The 22988-nt window shown below is 42.6% G+C and overlaps 1 protein-coding gene across 1 annotated transcript in view; it reads left to right on the top strand.

The window, feature by feature from the left end:
• SCLT1 (sodium channel and clathrin linker 1) overlaps nt 1-22988 on the top strand; it is a 103985-nt gene that overhangs the window by 29592 nt on the left and 51405 nt on the right. The window contains exons 7-13 of the mRNA XM_069978600.1: nt 5068-5203; nt 5995-6117; nt 9601-9666; nt 15871-15941; nt 16267-16357; nt 18095-18186; nt 20594-20771. Of these exons, the coding sequence (XP_069834701.1) occupies nt 5068-5203; nt 5995-6117; nt 9601-9666; nt 15871-15941; nt 16267-16357; nt 18095-18186; nt 20594-20771 (757 nt within the window). The remainder of the gene's footprint in view (nt 1-5067; nt 5204-5994; nt 6118-9600; nt 9667-15870; nt 15942-16266; nt 16358-18094; nt 18187-20593; nt 20772-22988) is intronic.

Below are 22988 nucleotides of genomic sequence, written 5' to 3'. Positions count from 1 at the left end.
CCCTCACCTCCAAATCATAGCAGATCCACTTCAGGCTGGGGCTTGCATTAAGGGACAGGATTTTGGAGGTAATCTCTTCATAGCTGTAACCCCTCTCTCCCCGAACAGAGAGTGCTGCTATACTGTGCCCACATCTGTCCTGCTCATTCCTTCATGCTCCCTACAGTCTCTGTCACCCCTTGTGTTTCTCATACTCTCCATTCCTGTTATAATGTACCTGGACTTACACTCACACTGCTGTATGGAAAAGTTTCTGTCACTGTCCTCCTGCACAGCTTTGTGATTCTCACTTCCTGATATCTACAAACTGCTGTTATGTTTTCAGGGTTATGCAGTTACTATATATTATACTCTACATACTGATTGTTATACTCTACAGTAACTTATAATATCTCATATTCAGCTGTTTCTGAATGTTTATTTCATTTGTTTTACATGTTGTTCAGAATAAAATATTATTTTTGGGGTGTGGAACCAATTGTCTGCATATCAGTGATTTCTTATGGGAAATATTGCTTTGGTTTAAGAGTGGATTTGGATTACAAGCACGGTCGTGGAATAAATTATGCTTGTAATCCAAGGCAACACTGTGTGTGTGTGTGTGTGTGTATATATATATATATATATATATAATTTTTTTATTTTTTTTTTAGTAAATGGTTTATTTGTAGAAAATACAGCAATACAGATGTTTTAGGATTGAAACTTTACACTTGTGACTCCTACCATTTCCTTGCTTCGGCCCTTATTTCACATGTTTGTGCCATTATTATAACTGGGGGCAGGAAGTAGCCATTTTTGGAATTTTCAACAAATTATCTCCCTGCATCAACAGGTATATAGAATCTTATGGTAGAAATCAAGCACTTCTGTGAAAATTAACATTTCTTTAGCAAAGCTTTACTAAAAATACATTCTGACGAGTGAGTACATTTCCCAATGGGTTTACACATTTTAATCGTTTCTACGCTTTTAGTCATAGAATTCTATGAGTAGGAGCACAGAGGTGCTTGGAATGCATTATAGTGTTGGGGGAAGCATATACTCACTACACTGGTACTAGAAATCAGAGCGAGTACTATGGGCATTGATAGGCTTGAATTGCCTCTATTCGGGTAATATATACAGTCTCCCCTTCTCTCTTGCCCCTCACCCGCTCTGTTTGCCTTCTGTGCTTACTTGAGTTGGTGATACAAAAAAGGCTGTACCCCTCAGTCCGAACAATTAGGAGAATGGACTTTTTCTTTTCCTAAACTCCACCAAGAAATGTGAAATGGATGGTCTATTATAGACTAGGAAGCAGGGCTGTGGGGTTCACTTTACTTTTTTATGTATTTCTGATAATCATGAGTCTTGTAGTCTCTCTTTGAGTGTCTTTCTGTTATGTCTTCGTGTGCTTTATTTTTGGTTGTGTTCACATGTTGCATAATTTTCTATGATGGTCTCATTCATATTCAGATAAACAGACACTAATATATCCAATCACAAAATTTTCTGTAATCTATCTGTTCACCACCATGTAGAACACAACCTTATTACCCTTTAGGGGCCTTTTAAGGCATACAGGATATGGTGGAGATTTGATGTTGTAGATATCAAAGTAACTAAATGATGGAACTTGGCATTAGGGTCTGCAGAAGATTTGATACTGCAGATTTAAACATGTGAATGGACCCTTAACAAAAACTTGACATTTGGTATAAACATAGGAGTAGTTTTTATCCAGCTGCAGTCTGGGTACTGAGATTTCGGGGGTGGCCACAGTGAGCTGGGAGAAGCACTCGGCTAAGCGATTCTCACCTCCTTTTAGGACCCTATTACATGGGGGAATAATTGGCCAATTTTTTATTTTTTTTTTTTGATCTGTGTGATAGAGACAACGATCATCGTCTGATCACGTCTTTAGGTCCGGACCTAAACTTAGGGCCCTATACCACCGGACGATTATCGTTTGCGTAATCGTTAACGATCTCAAACGACCTGAAAACGTTCAGTCATTTCCATGGAACGATAATCATTACTTATGATCGTAATTGCAATCGTTTTTTCTTCGCTATTGCGTTCGTATCTATTGCGAACGACCGAACGATGTCTTATTCAATACGAACGATTTGCGAACGAGCAACAATAAAAATAGGTCCAGGTCTTATAAAGCGATCAACGATTTCTCGTTCGGTCGTTAATCGTTAACTGCATTTCAACTGAACGATTATCGTTTAGATTCGAATGATTTAACGATAATCTGAACGATAATCGTCCGGTGGAATAGGGCCCTTATCACCTGCCAACCATGCATCACTACATGTGTTAGCGATGCGTGGCTGATGAATGAATAAAAAACTGTTATACAATTACCTCTCCATGCTCCCGGTCTTCTCCTTCCCTCTGCTTTCACTCCTGGCGCTGCAGCTTCAGAGTGGCCTGTCTGAGCTGACAGGCTGCTCAGCCAATTACTGGCCACGGCGGGAAAAAGTGGACTGCTAATACCGTATTTTCCGCCGTATAAGACGACTTTTTAACCCTGAAAAATCCTCTCAGAACTCGGGGTTCATCTTATACGTCGGGTATGGTCGCCGCATACAGTGAGGGAGCTCAAAAATGGCTGCATCCCCAATCAGTTAGCTCACCTGTGACCCGTTACCAGCAGCCTCGCATCTTCGTCCCATTTCCGGCACAGGCAGTGTAACACTGGACGTCCCGAAGCTCGGCTGCTCGGGAGAGCTTTGGGGACCTCTGGTGCAGGCAGTGTATGTCATAGTGCCTGCGCTGGGAACGGGATGGGAGATGCCTGGCTGCCAGGAACAGGCCACAGGTGAGTTAACAGTTTTTTGTTTTTTTTTGTTTTTTCTTTTACTGCAGTTAACCCCTGCCTGACTACAGCAGGACTCCAGCTAGTTAACCCTGCTGCGGTCAAGCAGGGGTTAACATTTTCCGGCGTATAAGGCGAACCCCTTACAATCTTTTTGAAAGTCAGGGGGTCGCCTTATACACCGGAAAATATGGTATCCTTGAAACTGTGCCTCTGTGCATAGGTTTTAGACAAAAAGGAGAGAAGGCGACTAAGCTATAAGCAGATTATGAACACTCTCAATTACAAAAATAGTAATGTAAATCTTTTATTTATACACAAACATCAACAAATTAGTTAAAACCACTTAAAAATGCCAATAATAGCCATGAACAAACACACAATGTTCAGAGCAACAAGTAGTATGCCAGGTAGGCTAGGTAAGTCCCAATACACAGGATGTTGCAAATGTAACAATAAAAAAAAAATCGGTGAATGAGCAGCATTTATAATCAATATGCAGTAATACAAAATCTAGGAAAAATTTTGTAAACCATAATTAATTGCTCTATGATGTAAACAATAGGTTACAAAAGGAAGTCCACCCAGGCATACAGCGCCTACATCCCACGCGTTCCATTATGCCCTCATAACTTCATCAGGAGTTGAGATTGTGCATCGGTTTGTTGTGGTTGTAGAGCTCTGTGGCTAGATTTATGTGCACATCCCCTAAAGCAGGGATGGGAAACCTTCGAACCTTCGGCCCTCCAGCCCTGTCCAGGCATGATTGTAACTGTAGTTTTGCAACAGCTGGAGGGTGGAAGGTTCCCCTCCCCTGCTTTAAAGTGTAACTGTCATTTCAGGATCGTTTTCCTGAAAACAATAAATATCTATAGTACAAGTGATTTTAATAAACTCTTAATAGGTTTTATTTACCAAAAGAGTTTCCTTCTGTACTCAAAAAGCAGTTTTTCTAGCTCCCTTCACTTCAGAAGAAGCAAGATTTCTGTTTCCATTATGCTCTATGGAGAGGGGAGGGGCTGAGAGGAGTGAGTGAGCACGGAGGAGTCCTGCACAGCACAACATCCTGCAATCTTCTCTCAGCAAGTTTCTAGATAAGCACTGACCTTTCTGTCCCCTGAATCCAGCGTTTTAGGTGCCCAGACAGTCTACAAACAGCTGACCTTCATGCCTCTTCTCCCTGCTCACTCATCTCCCTCAGCCCCTCCCCCCTCAATAGGATATAATGGACACAGCGGAACCCATCTTCACTGGCTTCTCTGTAATGAAGACTGATTTGCCTGATAATGCACAGATGAAGTGAAGGGAAGGCTTGGATATTGCTTTTTAAATACAGAAAGAGACTTTTTTGCCTAATAAAACCTATTATAGGGTTTCTTAAAGGGGTTATCCAGCGCTACAAAAACATGGCTACCAGAGACAGCTCCACTTTTGTTTCCAGCTTGGGCGGGGTTTTGCTGCTCAGTTCCATTGAAGTGAATGGAGCTTAGTTGCAAACTGCACCTGAACTGGACCTGAAGAGTCGTATTGTCTCTGAAAGAAAGTGGCCATGTTTTTGTAGCGCTGGATAACCCCTTTAAAATCGTTTATACTACTGATTTCTGCAAAAAAGACAGTTAGACTTTAAGGTTACAGTGAGATTATTATTGAGTATTAGAAGTGCTTTAGCTGTCTGTACAGTATGATCTCGGGAGCCTTTACTGGCATAGTAATAATAGTAATAGCTCTGTCTCCTCTCTAATAAGCTGCACATTCATTTCTTGTTTACAGTTCCATACTCTACAGTTTTTATACCAGATAAAACCCAGTTGTTTGACTTAGTTCATCTGTCCGGCTCATTTGTTTTTATTTCATCCCATTTCTATGTATACAGCTCACACACATAATATTGACTCTGTTTCATAGTTCTCAAAAAACAACGTACAAAGATATGCCTTCCATCCATTTGGCAAAGCGCTCTATAATTGGCACCATAACCGTCACCATCCCGCCTGCCAACGCTTGACAATCCACCACGTTAACACGAGGCTTCGACTAATGAAGCCATCATACACATTGCACCTAACATGGGATACAGCTGATAATGTGAATAATGTCATTGTATAATCCCCCCCTTTTAGATCTTGTAACTGTGGAGAGTTAATTAGAGGTTCGGTTTAGCAGACAGCTACAAAATACTACACGTAAAGTGACAGAAAGCGAGAGGGAGGTGTCACCATGTAAAGAACTCCTAAAGAGATTGCCTTTAATTCTCTTAGGCTTCACGAACAATTAAAAGAGTCCCTGGAGAAGCAGCTGGAATCGCTCCCTACTAATGCCGCTTTGGCCAGCGAAGCTTCTACAGAACAAGAATTGATTAAAAACCTACAAGAACAATTGCAGCTCGCAAATCAGGTAAGCTAAAACGTTGCACTATCCTCAAGTCCTAGGCAAAGAATACTCTGTATGATGGTATCGCACCTATGTGCATTTCCTTCCCCTATAATACCAAGCCAGGATAAACTTAAAAAAAAAAAAAAAAAAAAAAAATAACAACGAAGGAATAAACCTTTTATGACTTTGGTAAGAGCTATTTTAGCTCTGCTGGCACAGCTTTCTTAAACTACACAGATGTACACTAACTCACGAAACATCTGTGACCTATTAAATTAGCTCTTCATATATGGTGTTAGAATAGAAATTCTATCTGGAGTACACAAGGTACAGCAATATACTGCTCAGTCCTTCAGCCTCTGATGGTGCCTGTGCTGGAGATAGGTGAAGCAACAGCGCCCCCTGCTTGATAGAAGCTATGTATTTTTTTTTTTGTGTGTGTGCTTAACCTTCAACAGAAGGCTTGAAGTTTAGTTTATGAAATTACTGTATTTTTCTGTGCATAAATAGCAAATAAAATGGAGCTAAATGCTCAGCTTTTTTTATGTTATTTATTCATTAATTTTATATATATATTATATATATATATATATATATATATATATATATATATATATATTTTTTTTTTTTTTTTTTTTTTTTTTGTGTGTGTATATATAATATAAAAAAAAAATTATGTGTGTGTATATATATATATATATATATATATATATATAATAGTGTATGAATGTATATAGTATATTTATCTCTTCACAACCATCATACTGCCTATACCAAAATAAAAGCGTATTATTGACTTTCTTTTTTTCCAGGAAAGGGACAATGCATTACGGCTGTGGCAGACAGTTGCACAGGAAATGGATCGCTTGCAAGCAGTGTACCAAAAACATATGACCGACGCACATCTACATGTGGCAGAGAGACAGAAGCAAAAGGTGCAGTAGTCTGCTGCCTAGGCTGCAACAAACGGCATGCTGTACTGAGGACCTCTTACTATGACAATAAAAATAAAGACAACAGTACACATAGACCTATTAAACAGCTAGCCAAAGTGGCAGCTACAGCAGCGAAAAAGTATTTCTGCTTTTGTCACATGATCTATTAGTGCTACTGGATGTCTGAGAGTCATGTGCTGCTGCTTATGATTCAATTGCTTTTTTGCAGTCAGACAGTATTACAGGGTTCCTCTTCATTAGTCAGCAGCATTGATGTAGGTTTTGCTATCCCTACTGTGACTACACAGAACCAAGGGGCAAGTTATAAAGCAGCTGTCAAGAGTAACAGTGTTCTTTATTGCCTATAACAACAATCAGAGCAGCTCTTTCATTCTAGCTCTTTAATATTTAGAACCTAGAAACTACTTCTACTGATTGACATACAGACTTGTTAGCTGAGGGAGGGGGGGGGGTGCATACTGGAGCTCAGCTCCACCAGTTGGACTTTTCAGCACTTATGTATTGTGTGAACATAGCCTAAGTTTCCAGCCGTAGCGCGTTCCGTGAATAAGCGGCCGGAGATTTACGTAGTTTGCGAACAATGGAAAGTATACGATCTACGGCTGCACAGTTCACACTACGTACGAACTTACGCCCGGGATGTATGCGGCGCCGTAAAAAATTAACCAGACCATTGTTTCGGGACGGAAATGCTGTAACTTACGCCCGTAGCATAACATGCGGTCCCGTACAGAGTGGTGATTTGTTCTTTTTTCCACTTTGTTTTGCCGATCCAAAAAGTTCTGTGGGGTGTCCGGGGCTAGCCGAAGATATCCCAGTAAAATACCGCTGTCAGATCGCTACGTACACCGCTCGGGAAGCGTACGTAGCTTCTGGGCGTAAGTTCGCGGACCGTACGTAGCCGGCCGCAACTTGCGTAAATTCCGGCCGGAGTTTTACACGTATATGTCCGGCTGGGAAAAATATGCGGCCGGACATATACGTAGTGTGAACATAGCCTTAAAGTGTATCTGTCGTTTATTTATTTTTTTGCAGAAATCAATAGTACAGGTGATCTTAAGAAACTGCAATTGGGTTTATTAGCCAAAAAAAGCATTTTTATCATGGAAAAGCAGTTTGAAGCTCTCCCCCCTGTCTTCATGGTTCTCTATGGAGAGGGGAGGGGTGGGGGAGATGAGGCACAAAACAGGACAACAAAGAGTTAATTTACTGCTACATCACTGGGCTATCTCCTCTAAAATCACCTCTCTGACCTATGAAGGGGCTTTCACACAGCTCTGGCTGTTTAAAGGGGTTATCCAGCGCTACAAAAACATGGCAACTTTTCCCCCTACTGTTGTGTCCAGTTCAGGTGCTGTTTGCAATTAAGCTCCATTTACTTCAATGGAACTGAGTTTCAAAACCCCACCCAAACTGGAGACAACAGTAGGGGGAAAGTGGCCATGTTTTTGTAGCGCTGGATAACCCCTTTAATCCATTGTTCTTTGCTGGCGACTAATCTCCCTCCTCCCCCCTCCCCTCCCCTCTACAGGGGCATGTCTGATGCAACAAGACATACTTTCCCGGTAATGAGCAGTGAATGAGAGAGGGGGGGGGGGGGGGGGGAACCTGGGGAAAGTCTTTTTGAATGCAGATAATGTCATATTTGCCTAATAAACCCAAATACAAAGTTTCTTAAAATCGCCTGGACTATTGATTTCTGCAATAAAAAAAAAATATATATGACAGTGACACTTTAACCCTTAGGCGACCCTGGATGTACCCAGGGCCGCCTCCATGCATCCCAATCCCGGGTGCCGCTCGTAGCCGATCACTGACCGATCGCCATGCCTGCTAAAACAGTAATCGAATGCAGCTGTGTCTAGTGGGGTGGATCGCTCCTTCGGGACGTCGTCCCGGAGGAGGGATCCACAAATCTTACTCCGTCTGGGGTCCGCGCAGTAATGGCACTGATCCTGGCTCGGCACTCGATTGCTTCAGAAGCAATCAATGTGCCTATCTCATCTATCTATGCAGCATAGATCTCAATGAGAGATCAGTGTACTTATACTAGAAGTCCCCCAGGGGGGAATAACCCTAACCCCAGGGGGGAATAACCCTAACCCCAGGGGGGAATAACCCTAACCCCAGGGGGGAATAACCCTAACCCCAGGGGGGAATAACCCTAACCCCAGGGGGGAATAACCCTAACCCCAGGGGGAATAACCCTAACCCCAGGGGGGAATAACCCTAACCCCAGGGGGGAATAACCCTAACCCCAGGGGGGAATAACCCTAACCCCAGGGGGGAATAACCCTAACCCCAGGGGGGAATAACCCTAACCCCAGGGGGGAATAACCCTAACCCCAGGGGGAATAACCAGGGGGGGATGGGGAAAGAAGGTTGGGCAGGGCAGGGTGGTTAAGCTACATTGGTATAGCCACTAACAGGTCAGCCATGGGGCAAATAGTGGACCCTCCTTGTAGGTCGTCCAGGCAAGCCACAAACGGTCCACCCTGGTCCCTCTGGAATGCTCCTCTGCAGTCAGGGATTCCATACGGTAGAGAAGATCCATCTCTGTCACCCATTCCGAGATGGATGGCGGGGCCCTGGATTTCCAGTGCCTGGGGATCACAGTTCTGGCTGCGGTGAGGAAATGGCGCAAGAGGCCCCTCCTGACTGCAGAGGGAGAGCCCGGAATCAGTGAGAGCAGGGCCAGACCAGGAGAGGGTGTGACCGACCTACCCGTGATGAATAGGCACATTTAAAGGAGAAGTCCGGCAAAAATTTTTGTTAAAGTATTGTATTGCCCCCCCAAAAGTTATACAAATCACCAATATACTTATTACGGGAACTGCTAATAAAGTTCTTTTTTCCTGCACTTACTACTGCATCAAGGCTTCACTTCCTGAATAACATGGTGATATCACTTCCTGGATAAAATGGTGATGTCACTTCCTGGATAACATGGTGAGGTTACGACCCGACTCCCAGAGCTGTGCGGGCTGTGGCTGCTGGAGAGGATAATTGCAGGGGGATGCTTAGTGTCCCTCAGTGTCCCCTTGCCATCATCCTCTCCAGCAGCCACAGCCCGCACAGCCCTGGGAGTCTGGATGTGACATCACCATTTTATCCAGGAGTTGAAGCCTTGATGCAGTAGTAAGTGCAGGAAAAAAGAGATTTATGATTATTTCCCGTAATAAGTGTATATTGGTTATTTGTATAAATTTTGGGGGGCAATACAATACTTTACTAAAAATTTTGGCTGGACTTTTCTTTTAATTTCAGTGTGTTTTAAATTTGCCCATAATTGCGCATCTGCAATTACAGATACATTTTGAGAACACTTATACTTTGTTGAATATCGGGGTTGGTTTGTGACTGTTTGTTTTTGTTTTATATTCATATATTGTGAAAGTATATTTCACTTTAAATTTTGAAAAACATAAAAAATAATTAGCCACATTGTAATTTATTTCTTAGGAAGAGCTATTAAATTTTCAGCAGCTAACCAAACAACTCCATGGGGCACATGAAAAGGTGGAGCAGGTAAGTGTAATAACCATAAAGACTGTAGTGACTGTGATGTGTGAAATGTAAAGGAAAGGGTGGCTGAACAAGCAGTGCTAAACCTTCACTGTGTTTACTGAAGTATGAACGGCGCATATTTAAGGGTCCATTACAAACTCCTCATAAGGTATTTCTAATGAGGTGTTAAAATCACAGCTTCAGTCCATTTTACACTGAATATACTTTTCAACGGTGTGTTTAAGTGACCAATACATTTTACCATGAAGGTTAAAAGACAGCAAATAACTTTTTCTTGGTCATAAAAAAATGTGTATACATATTTAATATATTTATTTGATAGCAATTATACACCTATCCAGTAAATACTTGTGTTCTTTATATTACTTGCTATGAAACTGTAAGCTGTGTTGTAAAAGTGCTGTCTGGTCATTTTCAATATTATCTAAATTTTCTGACTAGAGCAAATACTTTATATTGTGGCTAGGACACACACCCTTCATTTATGGAATTACGTTAAATGCTCTTCACATTCATTTTCCTCTACCTTCTCTTATTTTAGTTCTCCGCTCAGCCAACACCTCCAAATGAACCATTTAGGGCATTTTAAAGGGATACCCGTTCTGTATGAGGACTTTTCTCTACACCGCTGTAATTTTCTTACCTTATTTTATTATAGATCTCTTGGTGCTTGATCCAGTGCCGCCTGGGTGGGGCTTACACTTAGAACCACCCACATTGACGCTGTAGGCCCGTCCCTCCATGATGTGATTGTTGTTTAGGCCCCACCCCTCAGCAGGCATTGAAAAGAGACGGCCTTGAGGTCTAGGCCCCACCCCCTCTAGCTGGGCCCATTCCAGTGGGTGCCGAGGGGGTGGGGCCTAAATGGCTAGGACATCACAGGGGGCACAAACCACGGAGGATAAAAAGCATTTTTCACTGGACCAAGCACCAAGAAATTTATAATAAAGTGAGGTATGAAAACTGCAGAATTTAGGCTTTACAGCTGTGTAGAGAAGTCCTCATACAGAAAGGGGGGGGCAGTGTCACTTTAAATACTCTATAGTTTTGTGTGTGTGTATAAGTATATATAATATCTCTATCATATATTTTTTTCTGTCAATTAATTCCTGCTGGTTTTATTTGGAGCAGCTTTATCTCTATTACAACCTACTACACAGTCTTGAGTCTAAAGGTTCATTTATCCATTAAAACAGTCATTGCAAATGATTGTTATATTATTATAATAATAATAATATTAATATTATATCAATATTATATCATAATGCCACCCGTCTAACCTTTACATACATGCTCCATTACCATCAGAAATGCAGTAGTTATATTGCTTTGATTGACTTTATTTCCATATGATGATAAAAGTGTTATGTGTCAGTAGGTCTGAAAGGTTTGTCCAGTTCAGAATATCCATTTTCAGACACCCTTTTTGGCAATTAAAAATGTAATTGTAGTTTGCCACTTTTTGTTTTTTTAAGTATTTCCTTTCTTATTACACTTATTCACACTGCGGAAAAGTCCCTGCCGCGGAATTCCACCTGCCTCAGTATCCCAATGTTAACTCCCTTCCGCTGCTGCACAGTAAATCAATGTCGCTGCAGCGTTAATTTAAAAAAGCTGCGCCTGTGTTGTTCACGGTGGGTCCCAGCTGTCAGTCACAGCTGGGGACCCGCTGCAACTGCCAGCACCAGAGCCGCAGTTCGGTGCTGACAGTTGACCCTATACATAATGCGGTCTCGTAACCATCGGGGCTCTGCGATGTGATCAAGCGGAGTCTGCGCCGGGGATTTCTGCCTCTTTTCCTGCCTAAGGGTATGTTCACACTTAGCAAATGTGACGGAATCCCGCCTGCCTCAGTGACACTATTTCTCTATAGGAGGGCTCACGCGCCTCTGCTCCCCGCTCAAAGAATTGACATGTCAATTCTTTCAGCTGAGGTGCGCAAGCTCTCCCATAGAGAAACAGTGTCACACTGAGGCAGGCGGGATTCCGTCACATTTGCTCAGTGTGAACATACCCTAACTTAGCATAGATATGTTTTATCCCAAGCTTACATTCTGTTATTGTAGATTGACCAACGACGTCTGCTGGAAGTTTGTTCCAAGCATCTACTACCCTTTCAGCAAGATATTTTCTCACGCTGCTTCTGATCTTTTTCCCCAGTGACCTCTCACTGTGTTCTCTTGTTCTTGAGTTCATTTTTTTTTTCTAAAAACAATTCCCTCCTGAACCTCATTTAGTCTTATTTGTAACTCTCATTGCTTTGTATAACGCTCTGGAATCAAGGGTGCTTTATAGGGGTAGTGCGGCGTTAGAAAATTATTCACTAAATGACACACATTACAAAGTTATACAACTTTGTAGTGTATGTTATGTTAGTGATGGGCCCCTTCCCCGTGTCCCCCACCACCACCGGAAGTGTACCTGATTATATACATACCTGATTCGTGTCAACCCCGGTCGCCATCTTGGGGACAATGACCTGGTCTTCGGGAGGCCAGCCGGACCGCACCAGCCCTCCTTCATGCCGGCCCCCCTCTGCTGCATCATCAGCTGCTCAGCCGCGATTGGCTGAGCATAACTAAGCTCAGCCAATCGCGGCTGAGAAGCAGATGACGCGTCCCTCATGCCGGCCCCCCTCTGCCGCGTCATCAGCTGCTCAGACGCGATTGGCTGAGCTTAGTTATGCTCAGCCAATCGCGGCTGAGCAGCTGATGACGCGGCAGAGGGGGGCTGGCATGAGGGACGGCTGCAGCGGTTCGGGTGGCCTCCCAAAGATTACATCATTGTCACAAGATGGCTGACGGGGGTCGACACGAATCAGGTGATTATAATGCACCACACTTCCGGGTTTAGCGTGGGTGGGGGGGAACACAGGGAAGGGGGCCATTCACATACATAACATACATTACAAAGTTGTATAACTTTGTAATGTGTGTTATTTTGTGAATAATTGCTTAGTGCCGCACTACTACTTTAATTCTTAACATTTTTTATTTGAAAAAAAAAAAAAAGATTGTTTATTAGTATCAGTGAGTCTTCCAAATACGTATTGACACTGGAAAGTGGTCTTGATGTAACTCGAGGCTGGGTCACATTTTCATTTCCATCACTGGAAAACGTGAATAAACAGCACAGTACAAGTATCACTTATACAACATGAGTCACTCTGTTGATAAACTGAAATGTAGATGGGGTTTATCACACGGCAGTCAATAAAGTATGATGGACGCCATTGAGCCGAACTATAAATTTGCTTAGAAGCCATCTGTAATTTAGTATGAGTTTCAGTTATGATTCATTTGGCGCATATGTTATGCGGCTTCTTGTGTATTTGTGGTTACTGGGCGTTGTGAGAACATGCAGGACATTGAGTCATCTCCTGACATAACCCAGCGCATAGGTTTGAATAGACTGTCAACTACTGAACAGCAAAAATTGTAAAAAGGAAATCTTTGTAAATGTTTAGTCAGCTGTGGGTTTCTTACTAGTGCAGAATAAATGGAAAGAAAAAAATAGAACTGTCTGCGGCCCTGCGTTATTAAATCTTTTCAGACACAGAGCCTAGTGGAGAGCACACAGTGTCCTGTGGAACGTATGAACGCTAGATTAGGCATTGCTGGCTGACAAGGAAGAAAATAACCCTCTTCCTAATGGTCTATCATGTTCCTCAGTTTTATTGAAAAATCTAACTTTAATCCCCCCAAATGCTCAATATTTAATAACCCAGAAGCATTTAAAGGAGAAGTACAGAATTTTTTTTTATTAAAGTATTGTATTGCCCCCCAATATACACTTATTACGGGAAATGCTTATAAAGTGCTTTTTTCCCTGCACTTACTACTGCATCAAGGCTTCACTTCCTGGATAACATGGTGATGTCACTTCCTGGATAACATGGTGATGTCACTTCCTGGATAACATGGTGATGTCACTTCCTGGATAAAATGATGTCACGACCCGACTCCCAGAGCTGTGTGGGCTGTGGTTGCTGGAGAGGATGATGGCAGAGGGATGCTCAGTGTCCCTCCAGTGCCCTGTGTCCCTCAGTGTCCCCCTGCCATCATCCTCTCCAGCAGCCACAGCCCACACAGCTCTGGGAGTCGGGTCATGACATCACCACGTTATTTAGGAAGTGACCTCACCACGTTATTTAGGAAGTGACATCACCACATTATCCAGGAAGTGACATCACCATGTTATCCAGGAAGTGAAGCCTTGATGCAGTAGTAAGTGCAGGGAAAAAAAACACTTTATAAGCATTTCCCATAATAAGTGTATATTGGGGATTTGTATAACTTTTTTGGGGGGCAATACAATAATTTAATAAAAAAATTTGCCGGTGTTCTCCTTTAACTGAAGTGTGATGGGGGTTAAAGTATACCTGAGTTTTCAACAAAAATTCTAAAAAAAGCCGTAATCTCGTGTGATTAAAGGGGTATTCCAGGAAAATCAACTTTTCCTTTATCCACAGGATAAGGCAAAAGTAGGAGCTCGTAGGGGGTCAGACCTCTGTACCCCCTGCAGATCTCCGTATCTGGCCAACGGGGTATGGGGAGAGCCAAATACAGCACTCTTCTGGTATACACATAAGGGAAACAGATCGCTGATCTCAAGGAGACCAGCCAAACGATAACACTGTGGTGCCTCACTTAAGAGTCTCGAAACAGGACTAGCCAGATATCCCTGCAGGAAGGACCCAGCCAAGGGGTGGCTCCTGTAGGGAAATCACCATATTAAGTGGCCCTATAAGTCAATATAATGACAAGGCTTTACTAGGCTTTGCTCCCACCTAATGCACACTGATGAGGGGCAACACCCTGAAACAGCTGTTTGTGGATGGATACCTGGCCTTGGTTTTTCCCTTGTCATTACATTGACTTATAGGGCCACTTAATATGGTGGTTTCCTTACAGGAGCCACCCCTTGGCTGGGTCCTTCCCGTAGGGATATCTGGCTAGTCCTGTGTTTTGAAACTCTTCAATTAGGCTCCACAGGTTCTTCTTTTGCATCTTCTGGTATACTTGTCTCTTCCTTTCACTCCATAGGAATGAATAGAGCCGCTGGCCATGTGCCATGCCTGTGGCTCTATTCATAATACAGAAGCTGGGGGTCTCATATGGAGATCGACGGGGGGTACACAGGTGATGAACAGAAGAAAACCTGCCTGGAGCATTCCTAATGGTGAAGAGGGTGGGAAATAGGGGTGGAGAGGCGGTGCAAGTCTAATGCACAGAAACTCTAGGCCAAGCCAATTTGACACAGGGCTGCAAGTTTAAAAGTTGTTTTTTAGGACAATAAGGGTTCTATTACACGGAGCGATTTTTTTAACAATTAACGATCGCAAACGAGATTGTTTATCGTTAACCTGAAATCGTTCACCATATTACACAGAATGATGGGTCGTTACTACGATTGTTTACTCCATTTGTACTTGGCAAAACCATGAACAATGTGCAATTACACTGAACGATTAGTGAAAAAATGCGGAACTTAAGCGAACCAATTTGGAATTACATTGAACGATTAACGATAATTTTAGGTTCAGATCTAGATTAACGACATACGAACGATTTTTCGATTGTTTCCTGCAATTACACAGAACGATTATCGTTTAAATTCGATATAACGATTTTTCGCACAATAATCGTCCCGTGTAATAGGGCCCTAGCTGCATCACCAGCTGAACTGACCCCAGGACAGATATTGGATTAAAAGCAGCTATCCGAAGATACAAGGGAGATTATGGGTATACAGTCATTTTAAGGTTACTCAGAATCTGTTTATCAATAATGTCTCGACATGGGAAGGAACCACCACACTGAGTACTAAATCAACATGCAGTTTGTAAAGAACCAAACATTCTTCATATTATATCATGAGTAAAGTTGACTGGACTTGCTGAACTGTTCGAAGCTGACAACGTTCTTTCAACCTGAATGCTATGCATTTTACTTCCAGCAGCTGGAGAAGTTTGATGCAGCCCTTGGGAGTCCCAGAAAACCCTGTTTTCCTGGCAGCTGCCGGGAGTCAGACGCTGAGCGTTCAGGTTCAGAGAACACTGCTAAACCCGTACAGTTCGTCAAGTCCGCTCAACACTAATCATGAGTTTGTCTATTTCTGATATTGCATCGCAAGTGTTATTTATCTGAATATTCATATTGTTTATTTACAAAAATTGCTTAGTTTGTTTGTTTGTTTTTATAGACCAACCAACAGTTCCTTCATACCGTGAGCGAACAGCAAATGGAAATCGACCAGCTTCAAAAGCAGCTAAGGTATGACATGTACATGTGTAAATGGATGTGTATAATTTTATTTGTAAAGTAGTATTTTGTAAAATTGCCTCCAGAGAACGCAGTATGATGGAGCCTGAAAAATGGATAGCCGTAAAAAATAGCAAGTTGAAGTAAGGACTATAAATTGTCTGGTACAGATTTTACAGTGCAATAATTTTCTAATGCGATCCAAATTTTTCCTGCGCGTTTGTGACTATTTTGTTGTCAACAGAGGTGAGTCTATAAGTACAAACTGTGCAAATGCTTTTTCACAGTATGTGGGTGTCGTAATAGCCTCTTTATTTGGTCCGATGTATGTTAACAGGCAAGCAAGATTGGATGTAAAAGTAGCAAATATGAAAGCTGAAGAAATGGCTGCAGTTGTAAAAACACTGGAAGACCAGGTGAAGAGAAAGGTGAGTCATGAATTACTTATGGTATTTATTAAGGCTGCTCATAAATGGAAAGGAGGTGAATTTGCATTTGTTTAGTGAAGCCTGTGTGAAAGTGTAGCAAACGGAATACACCGTGTATAGCTGTCCACACAATGGAGATCACTGTTTTAGTCAGGAAGAGAGCATTTTAAGGGATTCTGTCACTAGGTTTATGCTGCCTCAAATGAGGGCAGCATAAACTAGTGCTATAAATTCTGAACAGATTGGTGTATTACTTACATCACTTTGTTCAGCTGTTCTCCTAATATGCAGGAGAATAGGATTCTTGCCACACCCCTTCCCCCGCCCTACAGCTGCTGATTGACAGTTGTCTGCCTATACACAGCATGGATAGATAACAGCCAATCAGCAGCGGGTGGACAGAGTTTTCTGCTTCTTATGAATATCTAGGTTTACTGGGCTTCTGCACATAATGGAGAGGACTACTTATTGTAAGTGATACATCATTCTGTTCAGCTTCTCTGTCACTAGTTTATGCTACCCTGAGATAGGGCACTATTAACTTGTCACCCCCTTTTTTGCATTATGACTTCTTTACACAGGTGTAAAGGGTAAATTTTGCAGTTTTCATAAGTCATTGTGCTTGTTCCAGTAAAAAGTATTCTTTTATCATCTGTGGATAGTGCTACCTGGGCGGGGCTTCACAGCCTCAACACCACTTAGCCCTGCCCACATTGACATCGTAGGCCCCACACCTCAGTGATGTCATTGCCACATAGGCCTGCCCCTCGGTTGCCATTGGTAAGGGCCTGCCTAGACCTTTAGGCCAGCCTATTCCAATGGCCGTTGAGGGGCAGGGCCTAGACCGCTATGACGTCACAGAGGCGCAGGGTCTACTGCACAGTTGTGGGTGGGTCGCATGATGCGAATCTGATGAAGAGGCTGTGCCTTGAAACACGTAATTCTTGTAATAAAACTTTAATTTTACATCAAGCTTTGATTTTACATCAAGTACTACTACTCCCATCATTGAAGGAGTGATGTCCTTCTGATGCCGTCAGCGCCACCAAAAGTCCCGGATCTTCCTGCACGGTTGTACCTCCAGCTGGCATAACCTTCCTTTGAAGCACCATGACGTATGATATAAAATAAGATATGAAAACTGCAGCATTTACCTTTTACACCTGTGTAGAGAAGTCAGAATGCAAAAAGGGGGGACAGTGTCACTTTAATGTCGTAAGTAATATAATAAGTAACTATAATTCAAGGCGCACATGCAGTCCTATGTAAAACCACAGAAAAGTGACATTACATTAGATAACTCTATAATTTATTATTCCTTTTTTTAATAATGTGTCTTTATCAGATGAATATCCTATATTTTCCACAGTGAAGTCTTTTTGTTGAGCTGAATTGCACTTCATAGAGGAAATAACCTCAGTAATAGCAGATCTGTGAAATCCTAATCCAGCATCTGCCCTATCTCATTACCGATAAGATGGTGGATATTTCACTCCCAGCAATAGCCCCCGAAGGGGTAGCAAAAATGGAAGAACTATGCCTATCTCTATCTTAATGTCTGAAGACATAATTGAGACACTGCTAAGAAATCAATAAGTAAACATTGCGAGCAATGAAAATGTATATGTAATGCTGTTTTTTGCCATCTCTCCAGCTCATTTAGAGCGGAGAGAGATCCAGGTGCTTTTGTTAGTGCTGAAAATGGGTTATGTTAAATCTGTTCTGTGTACTCTGTAGGAAGAAGAGGTGTTGGCAGCCCGAGGCAAGGAAGACGCGTCAGACAAACGGGTGCAACAGCTTCAGACTGCACTGACACAATTAGAAACCAGGTAATGACTTCTATTCTGAATATGAATCATTTTACCTTCATGCATATAGCAGCAATAGCATGCTTTAATTTACAAGGGCACCGTGTGTGAGTAATTGGTTTCCTGGTGATCTATTGGAAGCATGTCATCTTCTGGTTATAAGAGTCCAGTATAATGTATGGTGTGTGTATATACAGAGATATATATATATATATATATATATATATATATATATATATATATATATTATGTACAATTTTATTACATCTTTTGCAATACAGCAGTATTACCCCAAAGTGCACCAATGACATCCTTGTACACTTAGCATTGGACAGTGCAGCCAATAGTAGCTACATATATGTGATTCAGAAAGTCTGTCCATAATATCCAACACCTTCTCCTTTTTCCCACAGGAGTTTTGAGGTGATAGTGAGGTGCCCCCAAAGAGGGAACCTGTCACCGGGGATGCGGGCACAGAGCCCGCCCGACCCCCCCCCCCCCCCCCAGTACAGCCCCAGGATACTTACCCTTTCCGGAGAGTCCCGTTCCTGGAGCTGGTCCCGGGATGAAGATATCAGCGCCCGAAGCCGAGCACGCGCGCTGCAGAGGGGTGTCCGATGCCCTTAGAGAATGATGGCTCCATTCATTCTCTATGGGCATCGGACCCATCTCGGCAGCGCACGGCTTTGGGCGCTGATATCTTCGTCCCGGGACCGGCTCCAGGAGCGGGACTAGCTGGAAAGGGTAAGTATCCTGGGGCTGCACCGGGGGGTCGGGCGGGCTCTGTGCCCACGTCCCCAGTGACAGGCTCCCTATAAATATGTAGTGTGTGTATAGGTGCTTTGCTTCAAGTCAAAGTGCCACAATAAATACCAGTAGCCATGTTCCCCAAGACACTATTTAAATCCCCCACCACCACCACCCCATTAGACCATGGCTGCCAAGTTTCTCTCATGCACTGTTTACCACCAACAGAATGGCCACAAAAAAAAATGACAACTGCAAAGGGCCCATCCATAAATACAACAACCAGATTGCTGACCCATAGTTAACATAAATGGAGTCCCCCCCCCCACACACACACTCACACATTAAACAACGCCAGTGGCAAGTGACATGCTCACCAATAAAAGCCAGAACAGTTCTTTCATTAGCAATGCCATGAGAGTTTCCCCATAAACAGTGGCAGGGTGAGCCCCATTCACAATGCCAGCAGTACCTTACATAAACAGTGCCAGCTGGAAGATGAGAGAGGCCTACAGCCTGAGCTGGCCTTTTTGTAGTGCAAAAGAGGTAAGATGAGTATTAAATGTTTTATATTTTAAGGCTATGTTTTTTTTTCTATTACTTTGTGTACGTAGACTACAATAGACAGAGTCTGTCCCCATGAGATAATGTAAAACATCATTGAGCATGCTATATTATTTTAAAGAAGTCCAACGAAAATCTTTATTAAAGTATTGTATTTACCCCCAAAAGTTATACAAATCACCAATATACACTTATTACGGAAAATGCTTATAAAGTGCTTTTTTCCCTGCACTTACTGCATTAAGGCTTCATTTCCTGGATAACATGGTGATGTCACGACCCGACTCCCAGAGCTGTGCTGGCTGTAGCTGCTGGAGAGGATGATGGCAGGGGGACACTGAGGGACACAGGGCACTGGAGGGACACTGAGCATTCCTCTGCCATCATCTTCTCCAGCAGCCACAGCCTGCACAGCTCTGGGAGTCAGGGCGTGACATCACCATGTTATCCAGGAAGTGACATCCCCATGTTATCCAGGAAGTGACATCACCATGTTATCCAGGAAGTGACATCACCATGTTATCCAGGAAGTGACATCACCATGTTATCCAGGAAGTAAAGCCTTGATGCAGTAAGTGCAGGGAAAAAAGCACTTTATAAGCATTTCCCGTAATAAGTGTATATTGGTGGTTTGTATAACTTTTGAGGGGCAATGCAATACTTTAATAAACATTTTTGCTGCACTTCTCCTTTTAAGTTGTGCTTTTGTCTTTAGTGCAAAGTGTATCCAGGCTTTCCAGGTGTAGCACTTCTTTGAGTAATATAAGGATGGAGGACGTAGTAGGTTGTATCCAATGGTGTAAAATGTTTTTTTAGGGAAGATAGGAGGATAATGTGGACAGCTTTGATTGTGAGGACTCCCAATGTAAGATCAGTTATATAATAAAATATACAACCTTGTGGAGTGAGCTCTATTTCAATTTGCCATGCTTTCTTAATAGGCTGCTTGGTATCTGACTAAAATGCCTGTAAACAAACGGGTTGGAGTCAATTAATGGTAGCACATACCGATATATAAAAAGGTACCATGCGCCTCCTTGACCTAACAGCGCCAGCAGTTTGGAATGTGAATTGCAGCTGATAGGTTCATTTTAATGCTTGTTTTTCCAATGCAAAGGCTGAAAGCAGCAATGCAAGACGTAGAACAGTTAAAAGGAGAAAAAACACAATTAGAAAAGCACCTTGGGGAACTACAGACAAAATATTCGGAATTGGAAGTGGAGAAGTATGAAGCGGTTTCCAGAGTGCGTGACAGCTTACAGATCATAGAAGAAGCCAACCTACAGAAAGACCAGGTAACTCTCGTCCTTCTAGGCATTCAATTCTTTGCTAATCAGTCACCGGTGTAATTGTGGGATAAACCAGTATAAACGAATGCATATGTAACATCGCACGTTGCTTGAGCAAACGATTCACAGACTCAAAAATGCATTAATATGACTCTCTTTGGTTTAATAGATTAGGAAAATAGGAGTTAATGGTGTATTCCACTCATAACTTTTGATATGTTTCTGCCCATGGTGATCGTAACAGTTCCTTTCATACTTGTTATTATCTTCTCTTTCTCCTTCCCCCAGTTCTGAGCTGCTGCTTTCTATTAAAGACACAAAAATCTGTGTGTGAGCTTTTGTCTCTCTCTGTCTCCACCTACTCCCCCCTGCCTTCTGAGACGGCTGATGTAAACAAGTCCCTGACTGGCTTTATCTGCAACTTTGTAGATTCTTTGTAATGCTGGGAGGAATAAGCCTGAGGTCAAGTTGCTGAGAAACTCGCCGTGATTAATCCTCTTGGCATTACAGAAGCTACAATATTGCAGATAAAGCCTGCCAGGGACTGGTTTACATCAGTTATCTTACCGTGGGCAGCAATATACCAAAATTTAAACTTGGGTGGAATACCTCTTTAAAGTGACTCTGTACCAAACCACTTGTACCTTCTGATAGCTGCTTATAATCCAAGATCTGTCCTGGGGTCCATTCGGCAGGTGATGCAGTTATTGTCCTAAAAAACAACTTTTAAACTTGCAGGCCCGTGTCCAACAGCCTGGGCTTAGAATGTCTACTAGAGATGAGCGAACCGGGTTCGAGTGGTTCCGAACCCGAACGTTCGGTATTTGATTAGCTGGGGCTGCTGAACTTGGATAAAGCGCTAAGGTTGTCTGGAAAACATGGATACAGCTAATGACTATATCCATGATTTCCACATAGCCTTAGGGCTTTATCCAACTTCAGCAGCCACCGCTAATCAAATGCTGAAAGTTCGGGTTCGGATCGACTCGAGTATGCTCCAAGTTCGCTTATCTCTAATGTCTACGTATTAGGCTGGCACACCCTCCGTACCTCCTCCCCGCCCTCCTCATCATTAGGAATGCTCCAGGCAGATTGTCTCCTATTCATCAGCTGTGTGAATACTGAACATGGGCTGGATTGTTAAGGCACCTGTGCAATGTTCAAACAGGAGAAAATTTTTCCAGTAGCATTCCTAATGATGAAGAGGGTGGGGAGGAGGGACGAAGGGGTGGTGCAAAGTTAGAGCACAGATACTTTAAGCCCCGGCCGTTGGGCACGGGGCTGCAAGTTTAAAAGTTGTTTTTTAGGACAATAACTGCATCACCTGCCAAACGAACCCCAGGACAGATCTTGGATTAAAAGCAGCTATCTGAAGGTACAAGTGGTTTGGGGCGGTCAGATTGTGGGTACAGAGTCGCTTTAAATGTATATTCACCTTGAGAGTATAAACCCACACACCGTATATGCAGCATTTTTACTGCTGCGATACGCAGCAAACTCGCAGCAGATTAGATCTAAATAACTGAACACAGCATCAAATCTGTACCAACAAATCTGCTGCGTATACGGTGTGTGTGTGTGTGGGTTTATGCCCCGAGGCTATGTTTACACAATGTTTTTTTATGACGGTTCACACAGTGTCTTGAATAACGGTTGTGGTTATATACCGCCATGAAAATAATTAACCTGTCAATTATTTCCAAACAGCAACTGAAAATAATTGACAATTCACACATGGTGTGGCTGTCTTGCTGCTGTACTGTGCATGGAAATCAATGCTTAATTTGTTCTTAGTCACACCCAATTCCATGTATTTAAATAATATTTGGCTGCAGGAACATGTAAGTCAGCAGCTGTTGTTTGAAACTGCAAACAACGGCCGCTGTTTTAACGCTGGGTGAACATAGCCCTAAACATCGTTTCACATTGTATATATCCCTACCATTTAAAGGATAAAATCTCATGAACGTACAAGATACTCTGAAGTCTTTTCATGCAGCAGTCCTGAGTTGTTATACATTTGGTATTCTACCGGTTGTTACTGAACACGGACAACAGTGCATCGACCAACACACTTTACTAGCTGAACTCAGTTCCTATTATGCAGTCGGACAGCCAGTCTCTCTTGCATACTGTATAATTTATTACTACTACCTATAATGTATATATCCAGAATTCAAAGTTCACCAAGGAGTGCAGGGGGATTTCATAGTGATGGTTCAG

This window comes from Dendropsophus ebraccatus, chromosome 7 (genome assembly GCF_027789765.1).
Source record: "Dendropsophus ebraccatus isolate aDenEbr1 chromosome 7, aDenEbr1.pat, whole genome shotgun sequence".
NCBI classification, from domain to species: Eukaryota; Metazoa; Chordata; class Amphibia; order Anura; family Hylidae; genus Dendropsophus; species Dendropsophus ebraccatus.
The sequence above is the reverse complement of the archived record's forward strand: the minus strand, read 5'-3'. Positions and strand labels throughout refer to the sequence as shown.